Source organism: Cynara cardunculus (genome assembly GCF_001531365.2).
Source record: "Cynara cardunculus var. scolymus isolate 2C chromosome LG 11, CcrdV1, whole genome shotgun sequence".
Lineage (NCBI taxonomy): Eukaryota > Viridiplantae > Streptophyta > Magnoliopsida > Asterales > Asteraceae > Cynara > Cynara cardunculus.
The window spans coordinates 15,549,761-15,565,206 of record NC_037538.1 but is presented as its reverse complement, the minus strand read 5'-3'; the positions used below and the strand labels follow the sequence as shown (position 1 = coordinate 15,565,206).

Sequence of the window (15,446 nt, the reverse complement as noted above, 5' to 3'; positions counted from 1 at the left end):
GGGGGGGGGGGGTTTAATGATTTGTTAACCATCTAAATTATTATAACACTCTTAATTCCTTTTGAACAATATGGCTTTGTTATTTTTGGCTTCAATTTTGGTTTGTTTTTAATTATAGGGGTAGTTTTGTAATTTTGTTATTTATTTCGTTTTCTTATCTTTAATTGCTTGGCGGCTACATAATATTCTTATTAATTTAAGGGTGAATACATATGGAATTTATTTGGCACTTACATAATATTCTCCGCTCCGGATAAATAATTATGAAAAAGGTAATTATTCATTTTAAACTCCACTTTTTATATTTAAGATATTTGAATAAAACACAAAACAGATTTTGCTCCTATATCTTCATAACTCATAATAAGTGAAACTAGTGTCGTTTATTAAACATTTACCCGGTAAGTATTTATAGAGAAAATTCAATACTATTATTTACTTATCGGGTAAGATTTTAGTCAATAAAAATGGCTTTTTATGCAACAATTATCCGGTGAGAGTTGACTCTGGTAAGAATCATTGTCCTCACTTATGCAACAATCAGTTCCTACTGAAACCGAAAAGGGTTTAGGGTTCGTCCTTCAGGATTACTTTATGAAAAGGGTTTAGGGTTCTTCGTTACGTAAGCGACATTCGAACACATTTCCTCCTTCCTCGTGTCTTTTTTGGTCATTTTACATGTATAATTAAGCAAAATTTGCCGAACACTAAAAAAACAATTTATTAGCTTATTACGTTTTGGTACCGCTATAACTAATCCGAACACTTTTTATAGAACTCCGATTTAACACCACATAAGCTGATAACCACTTGAACCTTCATGGCCATAAGAAGATTTTTTTTAATCCTTCTTGGATTTAAACTTGATACCCAGACACTTTTGACCTTTGGAGCCTAAACTCAAACCAATCAGACACCACTCTTTTATAATGCATTCAACGTTGTTTTATTTATACAAGTATGCGGAAAAGATCGAAAAATCGAAAAAAATTCAATTGCCAAAAACAAATAGTAGCAAAGGATCTTTACAACGTTAAAGTTGTACGTTCAAATCTCTAAATGTAGGAGTTTGTTAACTGTTTCAATATAACCTATGAAATCACGAACAGCTGAATGAGGTATAAGAATAAGCTATGGATAAATACAAAATGTGTCGTTCTTTATACAAAGAAATAGCCTCTCGTACGCTAACGCCATTTTCCGAGCCGTAAACATGGAGGTCGCGAATCTCCGGCAAGCCTTCCCCCTCTCGAGAAGCCTCTTCGGACCCTCGGCCACCACGCTCTCCAACGTCTCCACCAATGACTCCACGTTCGGTGAAAACATAAAACCAAACTCATCATCAACCAGAATCGTCCCTTTGATGCTGGGAAACCTGGATGCCATCACAGGCTTCCCAGCCATCATCGCTTCCATAAGCGTTAGGTCGAGCCCCTGCGGCCTGAGCGTCGGATTCACAAAAATGTCGATCCCGTTGTAGAACCCGCGAAGCTCGGACGGGTTCATGGACCCCAGGACTTTGACCTGGGGTCCTAGCTCCATGTACCTTTGTTGCCATGGTCCAGCCCCAGCCACCACCAAATACACATTTGTGTGGTTTTCTATAAGCTTTGCAAAGGCTTCATAGAGCAGTGGGTGGCCTTTATCTTTCACAAGTCTCCCAGCCACTCCTAATAGCAAGCTAGCATTTTGGGGTACACCAATTTTGGATCTAAATTTCTTCCCTGATTCGGGATCTTCTCGAAAATCGTGTTCGTTGACGCCGTTAACGATCACGTGAACTCGTTTACTCGGGATTTGGTAGACGTCTCGGAGCATTTCGCCGCAACTATCGCTTATCGCGATGTGGTGTTGGTAGTTTCTGAAGAACCGAATCTCATTCAAGACTTTTGGGATCATGACTTGTAAGCTTTTGTTGAACGATGGAGAGATTGGCTCGTCGGGCCGCCGTAACAAATCCTGGTAGATGCTCGATGAAACGCTTTCTAACGCAATTCCGTGCCACGAGACGGCAAGGTTCGGGATATTACGAGCTTTATAATGCGGTAATGCCACGCTCTCAGTGTGGATCACGTCAAACGGGCGACGGTTGTTCTCCTCCTCGTATTGTTCCCACGCCTTGTTGTACCGCCATTGCCCGGGCTCGGCGCCCTCGTGAAAATGCACGATTGGGGATTTGGTGGTTTTCATGTTGATCAAGCTGACATCTTCGTTAGGAGGGGAAGTGAAGATATGGATCTCGTGGCCTCGAGCGGCTAAAGCCGTGTACAACGTGTATGCGTGCCGCTCCATGCCGCCGGGCGTCGTCCCAACCGGCCATTTCCGAGTGAAGACAGCCACCTTGAGGGAAACTGGTGGAGGGATTTGATGGGAAAAGCTGAGGTGATTCCATGAGAATTCAGCTGAGCGAAGGTCACCGGAGAAAGTGGTGGTGGTGGTGGAGGTGGAGTTGCAGATGGTGACCGGAGGGGTGTGGAGGAGGAGGAGGGCTGGGATGGTGAAGAGGACGACGAAGAACAGGGTGGTGGCTAAGCTGGATTGGATGGAGCAAACGGGTCTCTTGGACTTGGTGGTGGTGAGGGCCATGGTAGCGGCGGCGGTGGCGGTGGCGGTGGTGGCTATGGTTTGGGGTGGTATCGTCTTCTTGATGATATTTGGTCTGGCTTTTGTAGTTGTGAACATGGTTTTTGTGACGGGGGTGGGAAGGTATTCATGCACTTAAACAAGTGCTTTTTTTCCTTTTCCAAGTGCTTTTCTCACGCTTCTTTTGGGAAATTGGATGTAGATTCTTCTCCCTCACATTTTCTCCTCGACTTATTTCATATTATATATATATATATATATATATATACTGGGTTTACGTGAGACCACGTATTTTCCATGAAACTCGTAAGACCAATTTATGTTTATTGATCAACTTTATAAGCTAATGATTTATGATCTAAAGTTGCACGGTGACAATTTTATGATTATTAAGAAGTCTTGTGGTAATGAATCCAAAAATGAAGATCTCTTCTTCTTATAACTATAAAAATACAGTGTTATTTTATAATATGATTATTTTTAAGAAATCCGGTTACTAAATTAAATTAATACCGTTATTTATTTTCAGATAATAATATTTGATTTGGTACATAATATATTAATTTATAATAAGAAAATTAAAGGTCAACCATTGTGAGTGGTTAATTGCCGGAAACAATTCGTACAAAATTGACCAAGAGAGCAAATTCCGGCAGAATATGGGGGTGTTTTTGTAAATATGAAGCAACTTTTGACTTGTACAAGTCTCACCCCTATACTTTTATTTATTTAAAAAATGATGCGTGTTTAGCAATTAAAGGCTGCCTGCTTACAGCTTACAGCTTATTTGCTTGCCCCTGAATTAAGCACCCCATGTAAACACTTGTCGTTTTTAATCGGTTTCCACGTTTAAGTAACTTATGACTACATATGAAGTGTAAAATCCTTCCTTCATACTTTGTAATGAAGTTCGAATCTTATACATAAAGATGGTTTCTTGTGTCTTACAAAAGAACCCGTCAACGTTTCCCGATTTTGATGGTCTAGAACATCTTTTGGGGGCGGGGGCGGAGGCGGAGGCGGAGGCGGGGGCGGGGGAGGTGACACGTTTACCGTGTAATGTTTTTATAGCTGTGGGTATCCGGGCTAACTTACATGTAATTTGACTAATCTCACGCTATGTAAATAACAGTGCAATAGCGTTCGTGGTCCTAGAAGAAATTCTGGTCCTAAATAGCGGAGCCGAGAATTGTACTACGACTTAACATTAAATGGCCTCTTTGCATGTTTTTTACTAACGAGTTTATATTGGACCTGTTTAAATTTTGGACTTCGGACTTGTTTTTTTTTCTTCCTTTTTGACGATTTAAATCGTTTAATCCATTTGTTTATCTTTACAGGTCGATGATTATAAGATTTAAGTTTTCAACATTATCGAGCATTCAACAATGCTACATAAATCCTTCCACCCGTTTGGTTTGTAGGAATTGAATGGATTTTTTGAGATTTGGATTTCAAATTAATTCTAATATCATGTTTAGTTTGTTGGATTGTCCGGATTTGAAATCTTGAGATTTAATAAACATAGGATTTTGAAATCCTTAGGGAGTGCTTGGGATTTCACAGGATTTAGTACGATTGTATGTAATAAGGTCGATTAATAAAAATGTCACTTAATTGTTTTTATAATTTTTTTATAAAGTATTTATAAATAATGGAATCCAATTACATTTCAAATCCTACAAACCAAACACACCAATGATTTCAAATCTATTCCAATCCGAGTCCTCCATAACAAACAATCTTGCAAACCAAATGGACTAATTCTTTATTTGGGACTATTAGTCTATAAAAGAAATTTCTTTTATATATTGATTACATATAATATATTAAGGTATTTATATTTTATGATATATATATATATATATATAATTCTAAATATTTACATGAACCGTTACTTTTGAACAGCTTTACCAGCGCAATGACCGTTATTTCAAATCACAGTACTAATCACGATTTAATATTTTGAACGCTATAACAACATAGATCTTACGAGGCCCTTAAGTTGACAGCTTGAGGGGACTTGTACCGGCGACCATCAGGGAATAAACTTTTTTTTATTAACCTGGATATCTAACCCGCTATGCGAGCCGACTAATCCCAGGACGACCACCTGTTTGCAAATAACCCGGAGGCCACAAGGGGATTTTTATTCCTCCTTGGATTTGAACCTAGGACCTCCTAGTACTTTTGACCTTTGGAGCCAAGCTCAAACCAATCAGGCACCACCCTTGTGGTTCAGGGAATAAACTTAAAAAGTCTTACAAATTATACCCTGTAATGTGGGATGGTAATACATAGATGCACATGTAGTTATATTGGTAGAGGGTAGAAGATGAATCTTTGGTTTGGATTGTGTTGGATCGGGTCGGGTACACTAAAGGCAATAACTATGCCATGTTTAATGTTTTGCATGTAATGTAAGGGGCCGTTTATCAAACACTTACCGGTAAAATTTAATACTATTATGTACTTACCGGGTAAGATTTTAGTCCACCAAAACGAGATAGTATACAATAATTTACCTGGTAAGCGCTTACCATAGTAAGAGTCGTCGCCTTCACTTACCGGGTAAGACTCTTGATCCTTGTCTCGCTCTTAACGGGTAAGATTCTTGGTCCTTACTATTTTCATCCAGTGAGGTAATATTACTTGGTAAGCGCTTACCCAGGTAAGCATTTGGTAAACGGCCCCTAAGAGTTAAAAACCAAACAAACCCAATAAATCACACAAAGTCCGAGGGCGAGGCATGACGTGGCGGCGAGCTTAAGTGTTAAACCTTACACGTTATGGCTAGGATGCAGCGTTTTTTAAGGCGTGACATAAGACGGCAAATTTGTATATAATATATGTAATTATATATACATATACGTTTTCTATTTATCATACAATAACATGATATATTCAAAAATTTACATTCATATTAAAAGAAGAAAAATCATATATATTACCTGGTATTATATAAAAAATTTGTAATCATATATTCAAAATAGAACTTAGAAGAGTTCTACAACTTCGTTTTAACTGTGAGTCTGTGACGTGCGAATCCAAGAATCTGAAACTGTGGGTGATGTAATTAGCTAAGTTTGTAAAAATATAAAATCTAATATTAAAAGTGTAAAAACACAAAAGTTAAAAAAATAAAAAAATCTGAAAAAGGTCATGCCTTGTAAAAGAACGACGTTAGTCATGCCTTACTCAAACGCTATGGGCCTTATGATAATGCGGAGACACGTCTTACGCTATAGCACGCCATGTCATGCCTTTTTAACACTAAGTACAAATAAATTGATACTAAGGGCCATTTACCAAACGCTTATCCAGGTAAGCTCTTACCAAGTCACATTACCTTACCGAATCAATATGGCAAAGATCAAGAATCTTACCTGGTAAGAGTGAAGACAAGGACTGAAAGTCTTACTCGGTACGTGACGGCGACAACTCTTACCACGGTTAGCACTTACTAGGTTAATTGTTGCATACGATACCGTTTTGGTGGACTAAAATCTCACCTGATAAATAATCGTTAGTGTTGAATTTTGCCGGTAAGCACTTATCGTGGTAAGCGTTCGTAAACGACCCCCAAGACTAAGATGGTTGTTTCCATGAAAACTTCCAGCTTATGCATAGCGTGCAAAAAGATTGCAGCCAAAGAACATTCGAAAACGACTTGAAAACAAGAACGGTAATGCTACAACTTTAAAAAAAGGAGCAAGTGATTTATGGAGAAAAGCCGATGGACTCGGAATTTCCTTGGATAGCGTAAGTGCTTCAAATGTCAAACAAGTTTTACTGCAAGAAGTAACGTAATAGTGATTTTTGGTCATTTGAGTAAATCCCGAAAGGTGTACGATTAAAAACAAGGCCAAACATTTATTTGAGCTACAGGGTACTTGAACAAGCATTTCAGCATTTTGTTTGGCTACAGGAACATTAATATAAGAACCAACAGCAAGATTCAGAAGTTGGGCGAACCTGATACAAGTGTAGATCATACAACAGTAGTCACATGCACGCAGACAACTACAGACAGCTTCTCTTTAACAGCTTTTCGGCAATAGCAGTCGGCTTCTTTTAAGCATCTGCAGATTATAAGAATGTATCAATCCAGGTTAGTTCTGTTTTCAACCTTCAGGGTGCACAGGACAGAACAAAAAAATGTCTCACGATTGGTGGAACATTAGACTGAATCAGGACCGGACAAGAATGAGGGCCTGTTTGTTAGCAGCTTAATGAGCTTAATGGGACTCGCAGCTTATTCAATCAGCTATACATGACCGTTTCGTATTGGCTTAATGATATAGAAAATGGCTTATTGAGTAAGCTTCTAGAGGGGAGCTTTATGCAGAAAGCCAAGTTTTTTCCAAACCTGCACCTCCCTATTAAAAATTATGCTCCTTCCATCTATGAAGAAAACTTTCCAAACGAAAACCTTCCCAATCTATACAGATAGATTAATCCACATAGACAGGTTTATCCATTCAAGACTTTATGGAAAACCAACCAAACAGCCCCTCACAAGAATGATTTTTTTGTCCCACCAAAATAGATGGAACAAAAATCTGGGAAATGGGACACGCTTGGTAAATTACTAAACTACCCATGTCAAATTAAAACCTCTAACCTTGCACAATTCTTTCACCCGCCTACCTCACTCTCACCCGTCCAGTCCAGTCCAGTCTCGTTTGTATACCAAACGCACCCCAAGGGTGCTACAAATACAAAGACGCATGTATGAAGACGCACCATTTGGAGGACAAGGATTTCTTGCATTAAATTCAGGATCCATAGACATGGATAGCTGAGTTGTGGCATCAAGATTGGACCATGGTTCTTTGGCTTTCGGCCACTCATCAAAAAACTGGCGCATTGATTGCTCATGCTTTACTTGCCCTCCTGGTGACCCAATCTCGCTACCAAAAAAGGGATGTTGTTGCCTTTGCTTTGACATAGAAGTAGTATCAACCAATGGATCAAAAGTATTGGTCATGTTCAGCTGTAGGGAGTTGCTTTGCAAGTATGAATCATTTTGTGGCTTCAACAAGGAATTTGTGGAAAGTTGGGAAGGCATTAGACGCCTTGAACCGTCTATATTAATGTCCATGCCAAGACCCCTTGCATTCTCTGGAACTCCAGAAGTGTAGTTATGATCATCAAGATTGACAGTTAGTCCTTGAGCATACCTGCATATTCCATTTTGAAAAGAGAAAGAACATAGGCATTATCCACAAAGTCCATCTCATCATAATGAAAGCATTAACAAGAAGCGCAATTGATTCAGTGTCTGAAAATCCAAGTAATTTGGATTCACACATCATATCGTAGACAACAACCAGGCGTCCTGCAGGCCGATAGTGGGTATGGCCATGTGAACATTGTGCAAATCGATTAACTAGAAATATGTTGCAATGATCCACCTAATAATGAAAACTATGAAAGCAAAAGAAAACCCTAGTTGAAGAACAAGAGAAGATAGACGAAGAACCCATCTCACTTAGATATAACATTGTCTAGCTATGTGGTTCAACGGTCATGCCTCTGCTCCATCTTTTCTTTGCCGTTTCACAGCTCACTCTTTATGTGCGTGGAACTCTTGAATGAAGGAACCAAAAAAAGAAACAAACTTTTTTATAAATTTGTGACTTGTTTTAATGGGTTAATAGGAACCATAGAGGTCAAGCAAAGTTCATATGATAATTTGTCATTCCTTCTACATGGTTCATAATAATGAGACATAGAATCACCTAAATCAGGTTCTTGTAAAATATTACAAAAATCAGGAATACATCTTCCCCACGTGTACCCTTGGTAATAATGAATTTCTTCATATCTATATGCATAGGTGAAACCGTGCCTATGTATAATAGTTATGTAACCTATCCCAATCAGATGTATAGGAGTGAGGTCGCTTATCAAGCTAGTGTAAAACAAGTTACATGTGTCAAAATGACCCTATATACAAAGATAACAACCTGCATTCCCCTTATTCAACATTGACATATTACAACATGGTAAAAAGCCAAAATCCCCCAGTTGTAGCAACTTGCCCATATTTCGCATAAGATGATCCATTCTCAAGTCACATGCAACTTTGAAAACTCCAAAGCATATATTTCCATATACCTACACCGTCTCTTTGCAATTTTCTTGGATCAGTGAGACATAACTATTCTTGGAAGCATCGCGTAATATGATTAAGAGTCCACAAACAGAACTTAAGCGCTGGCATATATGGGGAAGATAGTTGATCATTATGCGAGTAGACGAACACATATCAACAAGTGCAAACAGCACACTTACTATCCAGAGGGTCTTCCCATCCTAGTCTCACCACATTGAACCTATAGGTCTATTGATCCTTATGTCATCAGCCTAATCAATTAGCCAAGGAATTTATCCAGCAAACACTAAAGAGTAAGGAGATTAAAATCCCTGATTAAACACCCAAATGCTAAGGTAATTAAGCATTCATGGTGTATATAATTACATGTAAATGATATCCAAGCGAACCAAGCTTAGTGAGGAAGTGAAATTTTGAACCAAGTAAAGGGTTAATCGTAAGATGATCAACATTTTTTTCACATGTTCAGTATTGAAGACCACAGTTTAGAACTTTAATAAAACTTTGCCTTGTTTAAGAAACTACAAGAATTGTCATCGTAAAGTTTAAATTCAAAATAGATAAAGCAAAATCAGCTAATAATGATAAAATAAATGGAACACCCAAGAAATATCATGTTCTTCTTCAACACTCGTGAGATCGAACTAGTTCAATTTACTGAGTAATACAAGTTTAATCTCGCAGTTCAATTACTGTTCAAGTAATATGTCAAAAAAGAAGGCATGCTCACACCCAACAGAAAGCTCCAATGCGAAGTAGTGCTACATGTTCATACTAAGGGGGTTAGTTGGATAGTCCTTGAAGTTCAATTAATATGAATAAAAAACTACAAATTTAGTAGTACTCTTACTCCCTCAGTTTTATTATTTAAAATGGTACCATTTTTCAAGGCGAACGTTAAAGAGCATTCTATGCATTTAATTCATGGTCTAACACTTATATTAGACTACATCAAGCGCCAAATGTTGCCATTTTTATATAATAGATGGACTATTACAAATATACTCTGTTCAACATATTATGTTGAACATTTCATGTTCTCTAGTCTCTTCTCCCCTCCTAGTTCTTTGTTTTGTGAACTTTGAAAAAAAAGATACCAACAAGCACGGTATCAGGTAGCTGGCTCAAGCCAAGTTTTCGTTTAGGTTATTTGCACAATTAAAATGGAACATTCAACCATGTCAGAACCACTATGCTGCAGGTTGATATTTCAGCATAAAGGTACTAATAGCATGCAAAAATTGAAGAAATCCTAGATAACAACATTTTCTTGATGATAAATGTGCTCACAAAAGTTAATCCTCAAATGAAGGAAATGTGCTCACCTAAGATCTTTGTTGTTGATCACGTAGGAACTTGTATCCACCTGCGTCTCTGATGCATTGCTTCCAAAATCAAAACTCTCTGAGTTAGTGATGGGATACAAAGATTGGCTTGGGGAGCTCGCATTACTAACATTCTGGAAGCTCCGTTTGACACTGCCAGTGCTGTTCACAGTACCAATATTTGACATTGCAGTCGATAATGACTGAGAAGTAGATTGAGATTCCACAGGCTTTCTTGAACGGTTACGGCCACGATGCATGTGCCGCTCACAATATTTTGATTCGTGATAGGCATCTTTGGAGCATCTCCACTTCTTGCCATCTGTCCTCCGGCACCTCCCTGGCTCAGGATCAAACTTTTTCCCATAATATGAACAATATCCCACTGCTTGATAAAATTCCAAAGCGTTTATTAATAATTTGAAGAAAGCCAGAAAACGTTATGCATAACATGAAATTCCAAAACCGTAATTCAGGAAGTACAGCATATACAAGCAGCATCTGAATCCAGTTCAAAAAAATTCAGATTGACGGACCTTTTGAATTCAAAAAAGACTTCAGTAAATTGTCTTTGTAACACAAGACAATCTGGTCTAACCCGTCAAGTCACGAAAAAACACAACGGACAATATCACTGGAGAAAGATATACTAAAAAGTAAAAACTTACAAAGTAGAAACTAAACCAGATGCAGTAGGCAAAGAAAGCCAAGTGCCTCCAGAACATCTCAGTTGAGTCTAAAAGTGGGACGCTAATCTCTTCAAATTTTTGTATAAAACACCTAAACAGATATTGGACCCACAAACATGAACTCCTGATTTTAACTAGATATGAAGCATTGCAAAACAAGAAGTCTTTTACAAGAAGATGAACAACATTCTTTATGATACTCCCTAACTGGGGAGATCTTATGGACCAACATAACAATATGCTATCAATAATTACTAAGGGGAAAAACAAACTTTAACTTGAGATCTTGAGATAACAAGAAAAGTTGCAAATGACTTAAGCCATCCAACAAAGAAACTGTTGCATTTATTTTCATATAGGCTTTTGTTTGAACTACATACAGAAATGGGTCTTGATCCAATATATTCCTGAATTTTAGAGTCCTATTTTTTCAAGGTTCACACTCAAAAACTTGGATATCTTAATCTAATCAAGAAAAAGTCATCAAGGATATCAGTGTTTTAATTGGCATAATTCCGACTATAATTTTGGAACAGAATCCTTATCACCTCTCGACATCAAAACAAAAATCAAAGTGCAGCTAGCATGTAATAGTTGAAATATGCCACTAGCCAATACTGCATTAACTTACAGGTGGGGTGATGGAATAACCTAGCAGATAAAGCCTCAAAGCTCCTTCTAATTGGCATAACAAGGTCAGAAGGGACAGGCACCCCTGCCACCAAGTACTTATATATTAAAGCTTGATGCTCCAGCTCCTGCCACTGCACCGCCGTGAATGGCGCTCTGTACCCATCTCCACCACCACCACCACTCACCGCAACCGATTTGCTGCCACTCATCTCCACCACACTCTCCCTCCCAACAACCACAACTTTGTCGTTTCCTTCTACAGAAAACTGCAACAGATATAAACACGGTACAAGTTATACACCGTATCTACATACATGAGTGTATATGCATATATATATATATATGTATATATATATATATACACACACAAATAAACAAACATATGTACAGGAATAAGAAGAGTTTACCTTTGAAGAAAAGGATCTAGGGTTTGCTCATAATAATTGGGTATAAAAAAAGGAATAGATGCAGGAAATGGGATTTCTTTTACAACAGATGGCGGTGAAATTTTTTTCCAAAATTGAAAAAGGGTGAAGGTGTTTGGGTTTGTTTTTACTTAAAAAGGTAGTCTTAGAGACCAGTAAAATTCAATATTATCATTTATTTTTTAGATGATATTTTAGTCAACAAAATCGGGATCGTATGCAACAATTTATCCCGTAAATGTTGATCATGGTAAGAGTCGTCACTCTTACTTACCAAGTAAGACTCTAGTAAGGATGTTCATGGGTGTCAAAGACCTTCCAGTCTAGTGGTAAAGGTTTGGGCATGGCATAGTCATGAACCCGAGTTCGAGCCCTAGGACGGGAGTGTTGTCGACATTTAAGTGGGGCCATGTTTAGCCTCCAAATTTGTCGCGGATTAGTCGGGCTTTGGCCCGGACACTCTTACAAAAAAAAAGGATGTTCATGGGTTGGGTTGATCGGGTTGAAGACGTTTGAACAACTCAACCCAATGCTTGGGGTTTGGAAAAAATTTAACCCAACCCAATCCAAACCAAAGTGCAACCCAACCAGTACGGGTTGGTCGGGTAGATACTTTGGTATATTAAAATATTCTTCTAATCGTTAATATGTTATTTCTCTACTCATAATTTCTTTTTCATCATCAACCATTTGATACAACTTATTTATATTTCTTACGTATATCACATTCAGTTAATTTTTTCAATTTACATATATATGTTCACAATTACTGAACATATATATGAATATATTGACAATATGTGTATATAAAAAGTATACATGATAGTGTAATTGTCTAATGTATATATTAATAGAAATTCAACAATCATATTAAATCCAAAAAATAAAAGGATATCAGATTCATTGGGTTGGGTTGGGTTCAAATAATAGTAACCCAATATCAACCCGATATCTATGGTTTGACAATTTTACAACTTGATTAGACATTGGGTTGCTTCGGATTGGGTTATTTCACGTTGGGTTGGGTTGGGTTGATCGGGTTTTTGAGCACCCCTAGACTCTAGGTTCTTGTCTTGCTCTTACCAGGTAAAATTCTTAGTTCTTGTCATATTCATTCGGTAAGATAATATGACTTGATAAGCATTTACCCGAATGATTGTTTGGTAAAGTTCCCTTGGTGATTAGAAATAGATTATAATTAATATTTAAAATGTTTATGATTAAGAAGAAATAATTTACCCTTTTTCTTTAAAACATTATTAACATGCTGCTCCATTAATTAAGGTGTTGTTTACCAAACGTTTACTCGGGTAAGTGTTTACCAAGTCATTTTACTTTACAAAATAAATAAAACAATGACTAAGAATCTTACCCGGTAAGGGTGAATGCAATAATCGAGAGTCTTACCCGGTAAGTGAAGACGATGACTCTTACCATGGTTAATGCTTACCAGGATAAATTATTGTATATGATGCATTTTAATGAATAAAATCTTACCCGATAAATAAACGATAATATTAAATTTTATCAGTAAGTGCTTACCGAATAAGTGTTTAGGTAAACGTGATGCCACCAATCAAGTAAGTAATATTTATGTTTGTTACTTGTAGTTGTATCCTACTTATCAACTTTATGCTAATATTTGTTGTTAAAAATTGTTTTTGGTTGCATAGCTTCTTTAATTGTTTTATTAAGTACTAATTTTGTTTCACTACAAAATATTTTTAGTCTTTTATTAAATACTAATTTTATATGTTTTGTTTTGTTTTTTTGTCTTTGTTGATATAATACAGTTTATATGGTCTTGAAAAAGATAATGTTTTTACTTTTGAATAAAAATAAATTTGAAGACATCATAAAATTTTGAAAAAAAATATATCAAATTAACTATTTAAAAAAATATATCAAATTAACTATTTAAAAGTTCTCGTTCTTTTTACAGTTTATTTAATTCAATCTCTTTGTTATAATTTAATTTAGGTCAAATAGTGAAAGTAATTTATTTTTGACTTAACAATAAAAAGACTTATAAAGATAATGATTATCCTAATTATATTTTAGATTTTTTATATTTAAAATGATATGTATATCCCGTATTTGATTATGTTTATCTATAGTAGTTATACGAATTCAAAAATTGAGTTTTAATAAGTTGTATTTACGAACAATTTACTTGTCATCTTAAATTTAAGTAATTTATTTGTCATCTTAAATTTAAATAATATGTATTAATATACAATATATCATAAATAAAAAATAATTTTTAAAAGTTTTTATCAAATACATAATATAATATAATATATAAATCTAAAAAAGTCCTCCATGTTTAAATCCAAATATTTGCTTCAATCCTAAATAATAGCATCTTTTTGGCCTCTTGCCAAAGAAACCCCCCCTTGGGGAAAAGAATGTCAATATGGTATAAATTTACTACTAATTAGGGGTCGTTATCAAACGTTTATTTGGGTAAGTGTTTACCAAGTTGCATTACCTTACCGGATGAATATGACAAGGACAAAAAATTTACGCGGTAAAAGCAAAGGCAAAGGCCAAGAGTCTTACCCGATAAGTGAGGGTGACGACTCTTACCATGGTTAGCACTTACCGGGTAAATTGTTGTATATTATATAGTTTTGGTAGACTAAAATCTTACCCGATAAATAAGTGATAGTGTTGAATCTTGTCGGCAAACACTTATTCAGGTAAGCGTTTGGTAAACAGCCCCTTAATCTAATCTTCCGGTCTCATGTCAAAATCTACAAAATTACTGATATTATCCTCATATTTCATGAACGAATTGATTGCGATGTCCAAAAGGATTTGTTAAATTGGCGTAAATAACCCTAAAGACTCGTAGGGAATAAGTAATACATGGGATTCCAATGTTACCTGGAAATCCAAAAATGCTTGAGCAATATGTTTTCAAATATTGAACAGTTCAATACGTCATGATAATGAAATTTCACGTGCATTATGATTTATTGTCTGATCAAAAAAGAAGTTCATATGTTATTCGTTATTATTATTTTTTTTAATTAACATAGATATCCAACCCGCTATGCAAGCTGACTAATCTCAGGGCGACCACCTGCTTTGCAGATCGCCCGGAGTCACCTCATTTGAACCTCCGTAGCCACAAGCGGATTGTATTCCTCCTTGGATTTGAACATGTGACCTCCTGGTACTTTTGTGTTATTCTTTATTTACGTATATGGTTGAAACAAACCCTCCTCAATTCGACGTCCTAAAAATAATTTGAGTAGCAGAGATGGGTATCCAATGAAGAGATTAAGTTCGTCGGAAAGATACAAGAAAATACCTAAAACCAATCAATTCCCCATTGACCCTAAAAGCCTACTGCCTGAAAATGTAGAAGCAGATACCGTCAATCTGTATAAACGACATATCAATCCTTACCTTCATAGGGAATACCTTCTAATAGAAACCCCCAAAGAACTGTGAGACGCCCTGAAAGCGAAACTCGAGAATATTCATTACCCCATACTCCCTAAACTAACATACAATAGAATAAAATCCGCTTACTCTATTAAAAGAAGGTATATGATTTCAACAAAGAAAACGTTGCGTCTCAAAACGCATTTAAACCTCTGTGGCAAGGAACTCACAGAAGACGACATGATTCAGAAAAGCCTTTCCACATTTCTGTTAT

The 15,446-nt window shown here is 36.6% G+C and overlaps 2 protein-coding genes across 4 annotated transcripts; both read right to left on the bottom strand.

The window, feature by feature from the left end:
• Window positions 1-1,131: 1,131 nt before the first annotated feature.
• Window positions 1,132-2,628, bottom strand: LOC112520657. The gene has a single exon (XM_025129091.1). The coding sequence runs from the start codon at window positions 2,584-2,586 to the stop codon at window positions 1,132-1,134; it is 1,455 nt and encodes a 484-aa protein (XP_024984859.1). The 5' UTR covers window positions 2,587-2,628.
• Window positions 2,629-6,530: 3,902 nt separating this feature from the next.
• LOC112521516 (growth-regulating factor 5-like) lies at window positions 6,531-11,777 on the bottom strand. 3 transcript variants are annotated; one of them, XM_025130424.1, is made up of 5 exons: window positions 11,759-11,777; window positions 11,350-11,617; window positions 10,030-10,417; window positions 7,330-7,766; window positions 6,531-6,665 (listed from the first exon to the last, which is right to left on the bottom strand). In XM_025130424.1, the coding sequence occupies exons 2-5, from the start codon at window positions 11,558-11,560 to the stop codon at window positions 6,658-6,660; spliced, it is 1,044 nt and encodes a 347-aa protein (XP_024986192.1). In that variant the 5' UTR covers window positions 11,561-11,617; window positions 11,759-11,777; the 3' UTR covers window positions 6,531-6,657. The 3 variants fall into 3 exon arrangements, with proteins under 3 accessions (XP_024986192.1, XP_024986194.1, XP_024986193.1); XM_025130426.1 differs by having other exon boundaries at window positions 10,030-10,414; XM_025130425.1 differs by lacking the exon at window positions 11,759-11,777 and having other exon boundaries at window positions 11,350-11,625.
• Between the last annotated feature and the right edge of the window lie 3,669 nt (window positions 11,778-15,446).

Bases quoted from the DNA above. Each gene is read 5' to 3' on its own strand.
- LOC112520657 (XM_025129091.1), bottom strand. From the start codon at position 2,586: ATGGCCCTCACCACCACCAAGTCCAAGAGACCCGTTTGCTCCATCCAA.
- LOC112521516 (XM_025130424.1), bottom strand. From the start codon at position 11,560: ATGAGTGGCAGCAAATCGGTTGCGGTGAGTGGTGGTGGTGGTGGAGAT. The intron at 10,418-11,349 runs GTAAGTTAATGC...AATTTTATCAAG, and splicing joins GTTATTCCATCACCCCACCT to CAGTGGGATATTGTTCATAT. The intron at 7,767-10,029 runs GTGAGCACATTT...TGGAATATGCAG, and splicing joins ATCAACAACAAAGATCTTAG to GTATGCTCAAGGACTAACTG.